General features: G+C 29.8%; 1 protein-coding gene across 1 annotated transcript; it reads right to left on the bottom strand.

Moving 5' to 3' along the window:
* Positions 1-14,570: 14,570 nt before the first annotated feature.
* LOC145954653 (uncharacterized) lies at positions 14,571-16,840 on the bottom strand. The gene is made up of 3 exons (XM_083069339.1): positions 15,291-16,840; positions 15,101-15,186; positions 14,571-14,992 (listed from the first exon to the last, which is right to left on the bottom strand). The coding sequence occupies exons 1-3, from the start codon at positions 16,838-16,840 to the stop codon at positions 14,571-14,573; spliced, it is 2,058 nt and encodes a 685-aa protein (XP_082925465.1).
* Positions 16,841-18,424: the final 1,584 nt, after the last annotated feature.

The following is an 18,424-nucleotide window of genomic DNA, read 5'->3' as shown; positions in this document are numbered from 1 at the left end:
AATGATCATGAAAAACAAACATGCAAAACAAGTGTGGAAAAAAGATACACATTAGAAGGGAATAGAATAGTGTCAATCAAAAACTCACTTTTCAAAAGTAGTAATGCTAATAATTAACAGTGCTAAATACTTTCTCTTTACAATCTATTATTTTCACATAAAACCTCTTTAGGCTTCGGCATTTATCTTCATTACAAGTTTCTAGAGGTGAGAAATGTTCGTTGATACATTAAATGCGTTTCACCAAATGGTCACTTCTTATTTGATCAAGAAAGTTACTTATCATCTTTAGGATACCAAAAGGACTCTCTATAATGTGTGTTAGTCAAGAACAAGTTCTATATCAACTTTTGTTGACTTTCTTTGTGATTTTAAGAATATGTTTTCCTTGGTTCTAGTGCAAAGAATAACTTCATTCTCTTTAAAAGATTTGTGAATTCTAAAAAGTTTTCTTAGTTTGTTCTATTAAAGCATCACTCGGACATGCAAAACCTAGTCGTTAGTCATTATAAAAAGACTTTATAAAGACAAATTGTATGCTTCGTCTGATTACACATCATCTCACTAATGGATTGCCTCTTATATTTTGTCTAATAAGTATTTCATAAAAACATTTTTTATGAAAGAAAATATTTTTTTTATTATCATTAAAACTTGAGAGCTTGAGGGATCCAAAATTGTCTTTTAACTTAACAACAAGTTTTTGTGATAATAGGTATGACCACAATGTTGAGCACTTTTTTTCTTTTACAATGTTTTTTTTTTTTCATAATATAGTTTTGTGTTGGTTTTATTTTACCTATAGATGAAAATATCATTCCAAAAGAAATGTTTCCATCTCTTTAGAATGAAACATGCAAACAAGACACCATTGCCAACACTGTCTTTTAGTAAAGGTTTTTCTGTCACCAACATCATTAAAACATATTTATTTCAATTGATTTCACAATCTATTAATTTTTTTAGGTTATGATATTTTACCAAAATATTAGGTTCTTTGAATTACAGCTATAGTGTTTCAAGTTGCAACATTTTAAAAAGAAAAAAAAAGTCTACAATGTAAATGTTCCATCTCTAGTATCATTATTTCTTAATGATATAGGGACAAATGGTGGCCAAACCAAGAACTTCAACTCATGTTCATCATCTATTTCAAGTTAGTAACTCACTTAACTAATAAAAAGATTTTTTTTTCCGTCCAAAACAAAATATGTGACCTTATATTTTTTCTTTCCAATGCAGGTTGATTTGCTCCAAATTTAGAAACTATGATTTTATCATTTGGCATTTTTCATGACAAATATATTACACAATCTGAACATATGTTGGAATTTGTTGGCAAACAATAGTTGGATTTTGAAATTCAACTTGCAGATCAACATAATTAGAATAATTGTTGTCCTTTAGGTGATTTTTTTTTACTAATTTATAAATACTTTCAATTCATAATATGTTGCTACACAATTGTTTATCACACAAAATACATGTTGATATATTGGAGATTATATTCAAAACAAAGACAACGTTGTGTTTCAAGAACTACTTCACAAAATAAAATTAAAAAAGCATGCAATTTAGTAGGTCAACTATATGCAAAACCTGAAAATGAAGATTAGATCATAAAAAATTATGTATAAAATATATACTTATCATATTTATTTATAATGATTAAAAAATACATAATTTTATGTATTTAACACATTTTATAGGACAAAGATATAAGAAACACTCATTTTAAGGAAAATATTAGAGCATACAATAACATATTTTCATTTACTTCAATTGGTGGAAAGGTAGCATCTTATAGTAAATGATGGAAAATGTTTGCCCCAAATATATTAAATAGTCAATATTACCATTTAATTGAAACTTTATTGCCTTAAATTGGATGTAAACCAAAATTTGCACTTATATATATATGATACACAAAATGAAGCACATAATAAAATGACTCATTTTGGGTATGTATTCAACCTTTTTCAGCTTTTCACTCTTCTTGAGATTTCATTAGCAATTAATTTTGTTACATATACTTATTTTTTACACGAAGAAGAAAAATGATTATATGTTTGATATATCTTTTATTGAAGATCTTACAAAAATGATTGATGAGTTCAACTATCTAGCAAAAAGATTCAAAATGGTTAGAGATTTTGTAGCAAAAAATTTTACAACTAATTTTGTTTAAGATTATTTGGACTTCGAAGTAAAGATCAAAGGTGTACAACATAATGCAAATGAGGTTGCAACATTGATCATAGGTGACCTGGAAATGATAGATGTTAGGAAGAACATTGTTAAAAAGGTCGGGTGAACTACAAAGGCTTCATGAAATAAATACTTTATTCACGTCAATATCCATTGATTTTCCCTTTTGGAGAAGATGAATTCAAAGAATATATTCCATATCAAGAATTGGGTAATGCTTCTAAAAATTGTTATAGATTATACATTACTTTAAAGGAATGGATTGCATTGAGAATTCAAAAAAGACAAACTGAAATTGGTAACATAGTCAATGAACATTGTTTCAATAGTTTTTTGTTGATTCATATACTATTGTTGAGTCACAAAGATTGTCTTTTATAATACATAATAAAAAATCAATAAGGTCTGATGTTTTTAGTGGTTTACAAGAAGTTGATGTAAAGGGAGAAACAAATTCTTCTTTAATTGACAAACGTGTTATTTTACCAACATCTTTTATTGGTGGGATGATATATATGTTTAAAAATTTCCAAGATGCAATGACAATATGTAAGAAATATGGATATTCAAATCTATTTATCACCATTACATGTAACACAAGTTGGAGTGAGATAAGAAGCTTTGTGTATGAAAGGGGTTTAACAACATCTAATAGACCAAATATTATGTGCAAAGTTTTTAAGTTGAAGCTTGATGAATTAACGAATGACTTAAGAAAAATCAAATTTTTGGAAAGGTCAATGCATGTCAATTTTAAATTTAAACCATTTATTATACCATCTCCTACCTTTAAAGTTATATTAACCGGTTTTTATTTCATCAAATAGGTATATATACTATAGAGTTAAAAAAAGGACTTCCACATGCCCATATCTTGAGTTACTTAATCCTATTTTATATCCTAAATTGTCAGATGCAGTTGTTGCATACATGATTCATGGTCCATGTGGGGCTGCAAATTGCAATTCACCTTGCATTAAAGTATTACCAAAAAAAGTTTAAAGACTCAACTACAATTGATGAAGATATTTATCTATGTTATTGACATCGAGATTCAAATTTATTTGTTATGAAAAATGGTGTTAAGCTAGATAATAAAAGGGCAAAAAATACTAATTTGATCCCTTATAATATTTTAAAATTTCAATTTAGTCCCACCTTAATATGTTATGTTTCAATTTGGTCCCCAATAAGTTAAATCACTGCAATGTGGGACCTTTCATCCAAATTTCTTAAACGGAGTTAACTATTGGCCATGTAGATGCCACGTAGATGCATAGGTGGCAAGGTCCCATGTCTTCCTCCTCCTCCTTCTTTAATGCATCTGGAACGGCCCGTTCTGAAACTAGAACGGGTCGTTCTGATTGCACTCATTGTGTGTTAATTTTGCATCTGGAACGGGCTGTTCCAGATGCAAAATTAAGACACAACTAGTGCAACCAGAAAGTCAACCACAAACGGTCAATGATTATAGTTCACGCCCGTGATTCTAAATCACGATTGTGAATTGTTCAAGGAAAAAAACCTAAGGTACAAAACATTTCAAACACTGGATTTGGTAATATTGTCAATGGGGGATTGATAACTTCAATTGCTAAACATTTGGGTTATACACCATTTCTGGACCAATTGCAGGATATAGGAACTCCTAGAAGTATTAATCATAATACTTGTTATGCAATGCAGTGGCTCACTAAGGACAATAGTGGCAGGTTTTATTTCATTGTTAGTCAAACTGGAGTGAATCACTTACTACTAAATCGACACTATACAGTCAAGGATGAAACGACATGGTTTTATTTCCCTCCTCATTAATTTATTTGAACTTTCTTAGTATATGTTATGTTATGAATTTTTGTTTTTAGTCTCAGAATCATATTTTAGTCTTTGAATTTATGTTATATTATAAATTTTTGTTTTCAATTTCTAAACCACATTGCTGCATTTTGTTGAACATACATTGGCTTTCTAGAACGGCCCTTTCTAAATCCAGAATGGCCCGTTCTAGAACCAGAATGGCCCGTTTTGGTTTCAGAATGGGTTGTTCTGCTTGCACTCAATGTGTGTTAAATACTGCATCTGAAACAACCAATTCCAGATGAAGAATTAACACATGACGAGTGCAAGCAGAACGGGCCGTTCTGGTTTTAGAACGGGCCGTTCCAGATGCATTAAAGAAGGAGGAGGAGGAGGACACGAGACCTTGCCACCTATGCATCTACGTGGCATCTACGTGATCAACAGTTAACTCCGTTTAAAAAATTTAGACAAAAGGTCCAACATTGCAGTGATTTAACTTATTGGGGACCGGATTGAAACAAAAAATTAAGGTGGGACTAAATTGAAATTTTAAAATATTATAAGGGACAAAATTAGTATTTTTGCCATAATAAAAGTGTAATTCCTTATAATTCACTTCTTTTAATGAGGTATCGAGGACATATCAATATTGAGAATCAAATTCCATAAAATATCTTTTTAAATATGTAAACAAAGGTCCTAATAGAGCTACTATTGAAGTAAGAAAAACTTCTTATGATTCAAAAGAAATAATTGATCATTGATGAGATAAAAAAAATATTATGATTGCAAATATTTATCATCATGTGAAGTAGTTTGGAGAATTTTTTTCTTTTGATATTTATGAATGACCAATAGTTCAAAGTTTAAGTTTTCATCAATGAACAATTTATTTTTTTTAAAGAGAATGATATAATTGATAAAGTTATTGACAACAACAAGCATCTTCAAACAATGTATTTGGCCTGATTTGAGGCTAATAAAACATTTTCTGAAGGAAGACATCTGACTTATGCTGAATTTCCAAGCAATTTTGTTTTTTTGGCTAAAGAGAAAAAGTGGCAACCAAGAAAACAAGGATATTCAATTAGGAAACTTAGCTATATTCCAGCTAGTACAAGTGAGTTGTACTACCTAAGAATATTGTTGACAATCCAAAGGGTTTGTGTTGATTATGATAATATCAAAATAATGAATGATAAAACCTATGATACTTTTGAAAATGTATGTTATGCTTTAGGTTTGTTGGCAAATAATAAAGAGTACATTGATGCAAAAAAAAAAAAAAAGCAAGTGAAATTTCTTTTGAAAATTAATTGAGAAGTTTGTTTGCTACCTTATTATTCTTAAGAACCATGTCCAAACTAAATGTTGATTGGAATGCAACATTGAAACTTCTATTTGATGGGATTTTGTACCAAAAAATTAAGGAAGTAATTAAATGTTCCAAGTAAAAAAAGTTCATTTATTATATTGTACTTGTACAAATGACTTTCATTTAGTTTTGACTATATTTTCTTTATACAGTTCTTAAAATTGGAGAAAATAAATTGAAAAATATGTGTCTCATAGAATTGGAGAAATCGTTAAATGTTAATGGAAAATCTCTTTAAAATTTTGATGGTTTACAAGTTCTAGAATTTTCTAATTTGCATATGTTTCAAAACAAATTCATTATTGATCAGCTTAACTTTGATAAAGATGAGTTAACTTAATTACATGCTTATCTTTTGAAAATTTTGATTGATGAACAACTACTTGTGTATAATGTCATCATGGAAGTTATTTTTTCTTCAAAAGAAAGGTTTTACTTTTTATATGGTTATGGTGGAATTGGAAAAACATTTATTTGGAAAACACTGTCAGTTGGTCTTAGGTCAAAGGGGTTGATTGTCCTAAATGTGGCTTCAAGTGAAATTGTTTTGTTGTTACTTCCTAGAGGCAAGATTGCACATTCAACCCTTTGCATTCCTTTAGTAATCAATGAGGATTCTACTTGTAACATAGCTCAAGGGAGTTTATGTGCTAAGCTTTTTATTGAAACAAAATTAATTATATGGGATGAATCTTTAATGATGAATAAATATTTCTTTGAGACTTTTGATCATCCAATGAGAGATCTCATAAGAATCAAGGATGAAAGCAACAAAGACAAACCTTTTGGTGGAAAGATTGTTATTTTTTGTAGTTATTTTAGGCAAATTTTGTTAGTTGTTAGAAAATGATTAAGACAATAAGAAATTGTTAAAACAACTATTAATTCATCTAAATTATGAAAATGTTGCAAAGTGTTAAAATTGACTCAAAACATGAGGTTGAGTACTATTATATCAGATGAAACATGTTATGAGATTGAAGAGTATGCTAACTAGCTACTATAAATAAGAGATGGTAACATGGATTTAGATGAAAGTGGTGAAGTTAAGATTAATATACCAAAAGATCTTTTGATTTTAGACATTAAGAAGCCTCTTCTTTCATTGTTAGAATTTATTTATCCTAATATCTTGAAAAATATCAAACTTTATAACTTTTTTAAATAGCAAGCAATCTCAGCTCCAAGCATAAAATCTTTTGAAGAGGTTAATAATTTCATGTTATCTTTGCTTCTCAGAGATGAAAAGAAATATCTTAGTTTAGACACACCTTGTAAATTAGATGAAAATTATGATATTGAATGTCATTGGTTTACAACTGAGTTTTTAAATGATATTAAATATTCTAATAATCCAAATCATCATTTGAGATTGAAGGTTGGTACACTTTTTTAAGAATTTTAGATCAGTCAAATGGTTTGTGTAATGGAACAAGATTATAAGTCAAGTATTTGGGGACAAATGTTATAATAGTTACAATTATAACTGGAAAAAATATTAGTGATACAATTGTAATTGCTGGGATGAATTTGGTCCCTTTTAAGCTAGGGTTTCTATTTAAATTCCAATGTATACAATTTCCTATTTCTCTCTATTTTGCCATGACCATAAACAAAAGTCAAGGATAGTTACTTTCGAAAGTGAGACTATATCTTTCAAGGCCAATTTTTACTCATGGTCAATTTTATGTGACAATATCACGAGTAAAATCAAAAAAAGGTTTGAAAATATTAATTTTGGATGATGATGGAAGGGTGTGCACATCAACCAAAAATGTGATGTACAAAGAAGTATTTGAAAATTTATAGTATATTCTAACATATCAACTTAATTTTGACTAAAAATGACTTTATTTTAAGTTGTTGCATATATGTTTAAAGTTATATAACTTCTAATGTCTTCGTGCAGAGGTCATGGAAAATACAAAGACTACCCAATGTATTTTTTGGCTTAATTTAAGTGGTCTACATACAATCAATTATTTCACTAATCTAGGTACATTTTTTATTTTTAATTTTCTACCATCAAACTAGTCTTAAATGGTTTATATACCACCATTGTGTTTAAGATTAAATTAATGTTGTTCATGAAGTTCCTTATAATAATATTTTGTATACATGTTGTAAGATTCTGATGTATTTCTATAAAATTGGTTAGAATTTTATGCAATCTATATTATAATATTGTTTATTCATGATACCTTCCAAACCAATTGCTACTATTCCTCAAAACAAGTACGTTATGGAGTCAACTATAGCAGTACCCAAATTGTTTTGGTACAGAGTAAATGGAACATCCAAAGACTACCAAAAAATGTTTTTTCTTCATTTAGTGGTTCTATACAACCACTTTGTTGAATTTATCTATGTAAAAGCACTTGTGGTGTTAACATCAACCAACATTTTAATTCATTTCACTAAAATTTCCTACAAGTTTATGTAATATACTATACGTTCATATTGGGCATTCAAGATGCATCGAAACCAATTTTAACTTTTTTTTGCAAAAACAATAGTTTATGCAGTATAAACTGATAAACACTACATGATTTTTTTTAGCAAAATTATAATTGATTTAAGTTTACATTGAGTTTGGTTATAATTTAATATTTTTTTGTAATGATTTTCATGACTAAGAAGAAATTGATTGATTGGAAAAATCAACAACTACAAACAATAATGTTTACCAGAATTAGCTTCGATATTCTAAAAAGTTATAACAGATTGTAGAGGACAAGCAAAAAAAAACAAAAAATATTGATACTACCATAAAAAGTCATATACTCCCTATTATTTATCAATTAAACTAATAGATACACAATTCAAACATTCCAGATCCAATATATACACACACAAATTTCGTTCCTTCAAGTCTACTATTCAATATGCTTGACAAGATTGATACTAGCAGAAGTAAATAATATGCACTTACCATTGTCTTTCTGGAAAAAAAAAATCATACCAATAAACATGTTTATATCTCATGTAAGTGAAATCAAAGAAAGCAAAATGGAGTTAAGTATGATAAACCTTGTTCTTATTCTCTAAATGCTAATCTAGATGACTTAATAAGTATTTTTATTTTTAGGTTAATTATGTTTATTAAGTTAGAATGAACATTAGAAGTTTTTGTATTCATCAACTTCTATGTATGTTAAACTTAACATGTTTAACTTAAATGCATCTATGATATTAACCATGTTTAGGTACCATATAAAATTAAAACTCTTTCATCCATTTTAATACAATCGTATTTCATGTAACATTACTTATCTAACATTATTTGTACATTTTGATATAGATATTGTTAGCTTATTAAGAAAAAGATACGGTTTTATAACTTTCAAAGTAGAGGATAGAGTTAAAACTCTTATCTTCATCGAGCTAACTAAACCTAGGTATGATATGATTTTGAAATATGTATGTTAATTTGTTGGTTTTAAAATTATATATATTACTCGCAAAAACTATTTCATCTTTGTAGTGTCCAAATTGAGTGTATGTTGTCTAGATCATGTACGAACCAATTAATTGAGTTTTTAGTTGATTATAATGAAAGATATGGTGATTTTTCTATTATAGGACTCAAATCTGCAACGATTTTTCCATTTCATGGTCTTCTATTTGGAGTTCCAAAAGGTAAATTAACTTTTATAATATTATTTTTTATATTTATTTTAAATTTGGTTTAATAATAATAATTTTCATATGAAGTTTCATTTCAAAATGTAAATTTTTTACTGTTGTAGAATTTTTTAAAAAAAAATTACAAAAGTAGAATCGCCCCCAAAATGTTTACCAGTTTAGACCCTTTCACTGTGCATGAGTACAGTGCCCCCTCAACTCAATTTTTCCTGTCGGTATTCAGTCCCTCAAGATCTGAATTTCGTGCAAGATTTTACCTTTTTTTCGTTTTAATTTTTTTTGTTATATATATATATTAAATATTAAAAATGTGTAAAAATATATTATAAAAATATATATGTCTTTTATATTTTAATAACCTTAATAATTTATAATTTAAATAAATATAATAATTTGTAAATATATTAATGTTAATAAGTTATAGTTTTAGAAAGTTTATATTTTTAATAAGTTATAATTTGAAGAAGTTAAAATTTTAATAAGTTATAATTTGAATAATTTAAAATTTTAATAAGTCAGAATTTGAATAAGTTGATTTTTTAATAAAGTAAAATTTAAATAAGTTATAATTTGAAAAAGTTATATTTATAATAAGTTATAATTTAAAATAAGTTATAATTTTAATAAGTTATAAATTTAATAAGTTAGAATTAGTTATAATTTATAATAAGTTATAATTTTAATAAGTTATAATTTTAGAAAATGTAATTTATTTTTAAAGGTTTTTGAAAATTTTAAAAATGAAAACAGTAAATTTGAAATGAATTTTAAATATATTATAATTATTATAATATGTAATATTATGTTTAGATATTTATTTAAATAGGTGGTAATATTATATCTAGATATTTATTTAATTAAGTCTAAGTTGATGTTTTAGTGAACTGCGCTAAGGTATATATAGACATGTTCCGAATATGAACATTTTTGAATGAGGTGGATACTTGCTATTTGAAAATTTTGAATTGATTAAATTATAACTTGCAAGGAAGCTTCACAATGTTTTACATATAATTATTAACTATCTCCATAATGGTGGCCAATTCCATAACGAGGGTAAGGTCTGTTACGTGGTGGATTTCTTCGTTGTGGTTCTTGTTCTTGTAATCCAAGGTCAAGTTGTGGAGGATTTGTGTCATTTTGAAGGGCCATTTATTGGAAAACATTTGAGGAACTATCAGGTTCATTTGCAAAATCCGGTTGATAAAGAGTCTGTATGTAACTTTGTGCTAAAGATGGAGTTGTAAAATCAACTCCAAATAAGTTTGTAAAAAAGTCCTCCGAAGTAGTTGCAAACAAATGCCTTCTATCAATTATGTTTGCTTCAGGCGTGATGTTTGGTGGAGGAAATGATGCAGTCTCGTGATATGATCGTATGAAAGATGTATCGATATCAAATGATGTGATAGTTCGTAGCTACTGATCCATCCACACTTATCTCAACCATCATAGCCCACATCAAGTCCACGATAGGTTACACAATCAACTACGGAAAGGGATGGCTAGGGAAGTAACATGCCATTGAAAACATCTTTGGAAATTGTGAGGAGTCATACCACAAGTTACTAGGTATGTTGTAAGTAATGCAAATGTATGTTCTAAGCTTCATCTGGAAATTAAATACGTAATCAGCATACCAAGGTGGCTTATTGGAAGAGGGGAGTGTTTTCTTCAAAAGGTTATTTTGGACCTTTAAACCATGCAGATTGTGACACCCTCTACCCACATACATAATACACAATAAATAAATATAAAGTACATTCCTGAGTAAATAAAACTTTCTTAAAAAATAAGGTTTCAAAACACATAAATAGAGAGTTCACATTCATATTTCGCAAATCGTAGTCCAATGCGGAAATAAAAACATCAATCTTTCCAAAACACAATAACAGTAATGAAACTCCTATGTTAAACCGAGCTAAGCCGCGATGTCACATATCTTATCAGAGCATGCCCAACTGAAGCCTAAGCCTCATCACCAACATCCTCATGCTGATGATCACCTACAACACAATTTAAACACATACAAAGAACAACAAGGGAGTGAGAAACATCTCACTTAGGTTCAAGTGCAGAAATAAAGGTTAGATAGCACACACACACACAACAAACATAAGTCACAAGTACAACTCACATGTAAACAATACACATACACAATCAACATCACTTACACACTCATTTATCATGTAATGATGTCATGGACTCGACTCAAAAATGCATGCATGTGGCGCCATACGGAAGTTTCACATTTTTCATCACTGGTGACCCAAGGTACACCTAGAATAGCTTGTTACATCACTGGTATACGGCCTAAGCAGAACACCTAGAATAAGTCATTTCATCACATTGCCTGTTACATCACTGGTATGCGGCCTAAGCGGAACACCTAGAATAAGTCATTTCATTACATTTCCTGTTTCATCACTGGTATGCGGCCTAAGCAGCACACCTGACATAAGTCATTTCATCACATTGCTTGTTACATCACTGGTATGCGGCCTAAACAGCACACCTGGCATAAGTCATTTCATCACATTGCCTATTACATCACTGGTATGCGGCCAAAGCAGCACACCTGGCATAAGTCATTTCATCACATTGCCTGTTACATCACTGGTATGCGACCTAAGCAGCACACCTGGCATAAGTCATTTCATCACATTGCCTATTACATCACTGGTATGCGGCCTAAGCAGCACACCTGACATAAGTCATTTCATCACATTGCCTGTTACATCACTGGTATGCGACCTAAGCAGCATACCTGGCATAAGTCATTTCATCACATTGCCTATTACATCACTGGTATGCGGCCTAAGTAGCACACCTGACATAAGTCATTTCATCACATTGCGTATTACATCACTGGTATGCCGCCTAAGCAGCACACCTGACATAAGTCATTTCATCACATTGCCTGTTACATCACTGATATGCGGCCTAAGCAGCACACCTAGCATAAGTCATATATGCATATGATGCATGTCTCACATTCACAATTACATTGACTCAACACTTCACATTTCACATCTCATCATATCTCATGTCACATTATGTCATAATGTCATATCACAGATCACATGTTCACCTTTCACATTCTCACATCATATTCCCATAGTCTCATGAAGAAACTTCTCATCATCATATACATCAAAATAATACATAAATCATACCAACAACTTATCTAAAACATGAAGCTATCATCATCATTACATATAATCTCTCAAATCATCCATAGATCATATTCCTAATTTTACCTCATAGGGTTTCCCAAAAGAACCTACAGAGCACTCTAATTTATATCAAAACTTATCTGTTTTCAAAATTAATCACATATTTATACATATTATTCAACAAGGAATACAACAGAAGAATCAGGAATCAAAATAGAAAATGTTCATATTTTGCTTGCTTCTCACAGGGTTCTCTCAAGAACCCACATAGCACTCTAATTCATATTAAAACTTATCTAATTTTGAAATCAAATACATATTCATACATCACACTCAATAAGGAACACAATGAAAGAATCAGAAAGCAAAACATAAAACATTCCTATTTTACCCGTTTTCTCATAGGGTTTCCCATAGGAACCCACAGAGCACTCTAATTCATATAAAAACATATTCATTTTCAAAATTAAACACATACTCATGCATCACATTCAACAAGGAACACAACAAAGCAATCAGGAGGCAAAATAGAAAACATTCATATTTTGCCCGTTTTCTCATAAGGTTTCCTATAGGAACCCACAGAAATCTCAAATCATACAATTACAATTTTAAAACTGAAACTAATCATTCATTCAAGCAATTTATACAATTAATTACATACAAGAGGAACAATAGATGAAACAAATACAATTGGGGAAAACCCCTCATACATGAGCATACAACAAACACAAGATTGGAGGCCAATCCCACTACCCAACATACATTCCCACACCCAAAGTAAGGTTTCTGACTCCCCCCTTACCTGGATGAGCAGAAGACGAATGGTCTTGGTGTGATCTCAGATCGTTCCTGAGTACTCTTCTCTTAGAGCTCTTTGTTTCTCCTCTTTTTTTTCCTAACCCTCAAAACGCAAAATGAGGCAGATAGGGTTAACGCTACCTGACTCCTTTCTTAAAATTAATCCATTGGACTCGGTCAACCCAACCCATTTTCCTTCTCTTCTAACCCACTACTTTTTTTTCCTCAAAACAATTAAATAAACTAAATACATGTATATTATAAAATATTTTTCCTCTATAATAATAATATATTTCTGACCCAAAATATAATAATATAATTTCAATAACAAAATATCATATAAAATCAACCTTCTCTTAAAACATATAAATATTTATTTAAAAATACTAATAAAAATACTTATTTAATATGTACAAAATAATTGTCCAAAACAATAATTATTTAAAACGTACAAAATAATATTCCTCTATAATTATTAAAATAATTATGACCAAATACCATATAATAATGATAATAATATTAATAATAACTTTTTTGAAAACTAGGGTGTTACACAGATTTTGCCTTCTACAAACTAATTGTTCAAGTGGATGAAACATTTTTATACGAAAAATATAAAGGGACGCTATTGGTGGCAATTGCGCAAGACGGACACAACAACATAATTCTCATTGCATTTGCTATTGTTGAAGGTGAAACAAGCGATGCATGATTCTATTTCCTAAAAAAGTTAAGACAGTACGTAACACCACAAGACGGGTTGTGCCTCATTTCGGATACTCATGAGGCTATTAGAAGTGCATACTCCAGAAATGGAAGTGGTTGGACAAAAAACAATTTTGTCCATGTTTATTACGTAAGACACATTGCACAGAACTTCATGCGAAAATTCAAAAATGCGGCATTAAAGAAGTATGTCGTCAACATGGGTAATTTTTTTTTGTACTCTATATTATCATTAATATTTTTTAAACTTTCTTACTTAATTTTCATTATTTAATTTATAATTATTTTTGCAGCATATGGGATGACTGAACCTAGATGCTTTTACTATTACAACATAATAAGAGATAATAATGTAGAAACAACACAATAGTTGGACAACGTCCCAAGGAAAAAATAGATGTTGACAAGGGATAATGAACGATGTTGGGGACAAGAAACCTGCCAATTTGTTCCATGATAATGACAACATATATACCTGTTGCAACAAGTTCTTCATTGAGAGAGGAAAGGAGGTGGATACAATGATTAATGTTGGACATGTTTACTCGAAGATTGCAGTTAAAACTATTCAAGATGCACAATCAAAGGCAAACACTCATAGAGTCATCACCTATGATGCACGGATGCGATACGCGTATCAGATACGATACGTATCCGATACGACGATACGTCAAATTTTGAAAATATAGGATACGATACGTTTAGGATACGTATTAAAAATAAATAAATTAATATATATAAAATAGTAATTGCAAATAAATATCATTCAAAAATCAAAATTAAGAATACATATCTTGTTTTTTAATTTGTAAACATTACTAAAAAAATTATAAATCATTTTTTTATTGTCGAGAAATAGGAATAGTATCAATTTCATCCCTTCCTTGACCATCATCTGTAAATAAGACAGCTTCCATTTCTGGTTCATCAAGAGATAATGACGCCACTTCAAGATTTTCAACACCATCAAAGCTACCCCATGCATCTCCACCAATGTCCCACATTCTAGTACTCCCTTGCATATATTCTTCACTTTTCCTAGACAAGAGTCGGAAATTAGTATGTACATAAACCAAGTCTTCTGCTCTTTTAGGATTCAACTTATTTCTTTTCAGGGAGTGAATGAAGGAATAAGTACTCCAATTCCTTTCGCAACAAGATGAAGAACTAGGTTGTACAAGAAGCTTTAAAGAAAGCTTTTGAAGGAGAGGGGCAGAAGAACCATGCATTACCCACCAAGATTTAGCATCTAATGTCCATCTATCTTCAATTGAGTCAAAAGAAGCAAAATTATGAGCTTTTGATGAAAAATCAGCATATTCAAGAGAAACCTTTCTTCTTTCTTCAGCTGTTGTGAAAAGCTTTTTTAAACATTTATTTCTTTCCATAGAAATTTCTTCATCCTCATGTGGGGAAATTCTATTTGGAGCCTCTTGAAGCCATTCATCACTATAGTATCTGTGAATAAATAAAAAAATTAATAAATAAAAAAAATTAGTAACTATCAAATTATTTATAAATAAATACTAAAAACAAATAAATATTTAATAGGCTAATTTTACCTAGGATTCAAAGAGTGAGCCATGCAGTGGAGAGGGGTGCAACTCTTAGCCCACCTATCAATTAGTATAGAATAAACAACTTCATAAAATGTTGATGTATCATTTAACTCTTTTCCTTCATATCTATATATAGACGTCTTTACTTTTTCTATCATACTATCCCACATCTCATAGACCAAATGAAGCGTGGGACTATCTGTGTCACAAGCTCTAAGCATACTATAAATAGGCTCGGTGAAATTAAGAATATATGTAATTTTGTCCCACCACACATCATTCAAAATAAATTCTTTTGCAGCTTGGGCCTTACCCACATCATCTTCTCTATAAGAGTTCCATTCTTCACTAATAACCATCGATTGCAAAGAACCTTTCAAAAGTTTAAATCTCTTTAACATCACTAGAATAGATGCAAAGCTTGTTTCAGCTATAGCAAGCAATTTTAGAGGTGAAAAGTGATTAAAAATTGCCAATCTCATTGAGTGATTCATGATAAAGTTCCTAACAAAAGAAACATCATCAACAACTTGAGTAATCCAATTACATTCAGCATAAGCTACCTCATTCCTTTCAGTGTTTTTGGCAGCACATATATTCTTCAATGCAAGGTTCAATGTGTGAACAACACAAGGAGTCCAAAAAATTTTAGGAAAAGAAATTTCAACAATCATTCCAGCACCTTTGCATACAGGAGCATTATCTGTTATAATTTGAACAACATTTTGTTCTCCTACTTCTTTTATAACTTCTATCATCCTATCAGCCATATAATGTTTGTTTTTAATCTCATCAGAAGCATTAATAGCTTTTAAAAATATTGGACCCCCTTCACTTATAGCCATAAAATTAATTAAAGGTCTTCTTTGGACATCTGTCCATCCATCAGATACTATGCTAACACCTTTTGCATTCCAAGTCGATTTAATAGGTTTAAGTAACCTCTCAACATGTGCCTTCTCTTGTTGTAAGAGAGTTGTCCTCAAGGCATTGTATCCAGGAGGGAGAAAACCATTAAGCATGTGATTTGCAGCAAATGAATAAGAATTCACATAATAGGGATTTCTGGCAAGGTTGAAGGGCAATCCAGAAGAATAAAACATTCTAGCAATGAGAGCTTTGAGATTATCTCTATTTTCTAAATTAAATGCTTTCTCCAAAGGACCAACTTTTCTCTTTTTCAATAAAGAATCCTGATGCATTTTCTCTGTAGGTAATGGGATATGCTTAGGTTTCACATTATTTTCAGCCAATTCAATAATTGATTTCAATTCAACCAAATATTGATCATTTACACTTGCACACACAGAAATTCCAGTTCCATAAATCCTCAACAAATGAGTTTTAACTCTTGAATAAGAACTTTTAAAAACCTTTTGACAAAAATTACAAGACCAACTCTTATTTCCTCCCCCTTCTGAACTTTTATCTAATATGCTAACATAACACCAAAGAGGAGCATGATCATCTTGTACAACATCGGCAGAAACGAACTTACTTGGAATTTTAGAATTGTTATTAGAATCAAAACCAGAAGCATTTGCTGTTGACATCATAAATAAATAATTTTTATGCTTCTGCAAAAAAAAAGTATATCTATGTTAAATTGTTAATTGTTAAATAAATTACACAACTTAAAAATTTTAATCACTCTAAAATATGAATCATAAAAATATAAATTATAAAATATTAAGTAATTTCACAAAAGACACTATAACTTGAAAATATTAAAATAATAAAATAAATATTAAGAAAGATAATTAAAATTAAAATTAAGAAAGATAATTAAAAAAAACATGTATGTGAAATTGAAATTTTGTTAGTTTAAAAACTAGAAATTAAAAATTTGTTACAACTTTTTATACATTTTAAAGATGCTAAAAAAGAATTTAAAAAATTCTAATTATTAATAATTTACAGTTTTATATAAAATTAAAAACTTTTTAAATAAATTATAAAATTAAATATAAAAAAATGATGAATAATTGTCCTAAACGTGTATAATTACTAAAATAATTATCCATTTTTTAATATTTATAAAATTAATAATTTTATGTTAACACCTTTTATATTTTTAAATAAATTATAAAATTAAATAAAGGTACAAACAGCACAGTAAAATATAAAAAAGAAAAAAAAGTGAAATGGCAAGAGACTCAAAAATATTTTACTTACATTTTCATTTTTTAATATTATATGCACCTTTTAATTAATATTTAAATATTTAACTTATTTTAATATTATAATTTTATAAAAAGCATGTCACTGATCGCACGAAAAGGAATTTACACGCAACTTAAAAAGCAATGCATAGAGTCAAAAAGTCAAAATAGGAGAAAGGAGAAATCTGAAAAGTAGAAAAGGAAAAGCGTAGTCTTCGGTTTCACCCAACACCCCCCCTTCTTCCCGAAACACACACCCCCCCAAAACAGAAGTCGAGACCAGCATCCTCTGTGCATGACCGGAAGAATAATAGAGAAAAGGAGATTACCTGGGTCACTGGTGTGCGGTTATGCGGTTGTCTTCTAAGTCCGATCTGGTGCCTAAACGCAGTAACAAAATCCTATCGGAATGCAAAGTATCTCCCTCTCAAATTTGTGTTTTTCTTACTATTTTATGCATGATTTTCGAATAATATTTTCATCCTGGAACAAATCTGGAAAATATTTCTTCTTTTTTCTTTTTTTAATAAAATCACTTTGGATACGGATGAGATACGTATCTTTCACGTATCAAAACGTATCCGTATCAGATACGTATCCGATACGGATACAGGATCAAATATCACGTATCCGTGCTTCAGAGGTCATCACCTTTGACAGATCAAGAACTAGATTTTTAGTGGAAGAAGCGCAACATTCAAGAGAAGTTCGACCCGTTGGGAGATTTACAATAAGGCTAGATGAGATGTGGTGTGATTGTGGCAAGTTCTAGAAAGTTCATATATCTTGCTTGCATGTACTTGCTTCATGCTTACATGCACGCTATAACTTTGAAAGCTACATATCTCCCATCTATACCTTACAATAAGTTTCAAAGGTATGCGAAAGACAGTTTGGAGAGCTCTAACACGAAGATTATTGACCTATTTACATTGGCTCAACCTTGTGGCCAAATCTGGAACTCAAGAGAACTTC

The sequence above is a fragment of the Cajanus cajan genome, chromosome 2 (genome assembly GCF_000230855.2).
Source record: "Cajanus cajan strain Asha chromosome 2, NIPB_CcT2T_4, whole genome shotgun sequence".
Taxonomy (NCBI): domain Eukaryota; kingdom Viridiplantae; phylum Streptophyta; class Magnoliopsida; order Fabales; family Fabaceae; genus Cajanus; species Cajanus cajan.
The sequence above is the reverse complement of the archived record's forward strand: the minus strand, read 5'-3'. Positions and strand labels throughout refer to the sequence as shown.

What these genes read in the sequence shown, in the direction of transcription:
- LOC145954653 (XM_083069339.1), bottom strand. Translation starts at nt 16,840, where the DNA reads ATGTCAACAGCAAATGCTTCTGGTTTTGATTCTAATAACAATTCTAAA. An exon ending in GCTCACTCTTTGAATCCTAG is followed by an intron (nt 15,187 to 15,290) that starts GTAAAATTAGCC and finishes ATTTATTCACAG; the next exon opens with ATACTATAGTGATGAATGGC. An exon ending in TTCTATGGAAAGAAATAAAT is followed by an intron (nt 14,993 to 15,100) that starts GTTTAAAAAAGC and finishes ACTCAATTGAAG; the next exon opens with ATAGATGGACATTAGATGCT.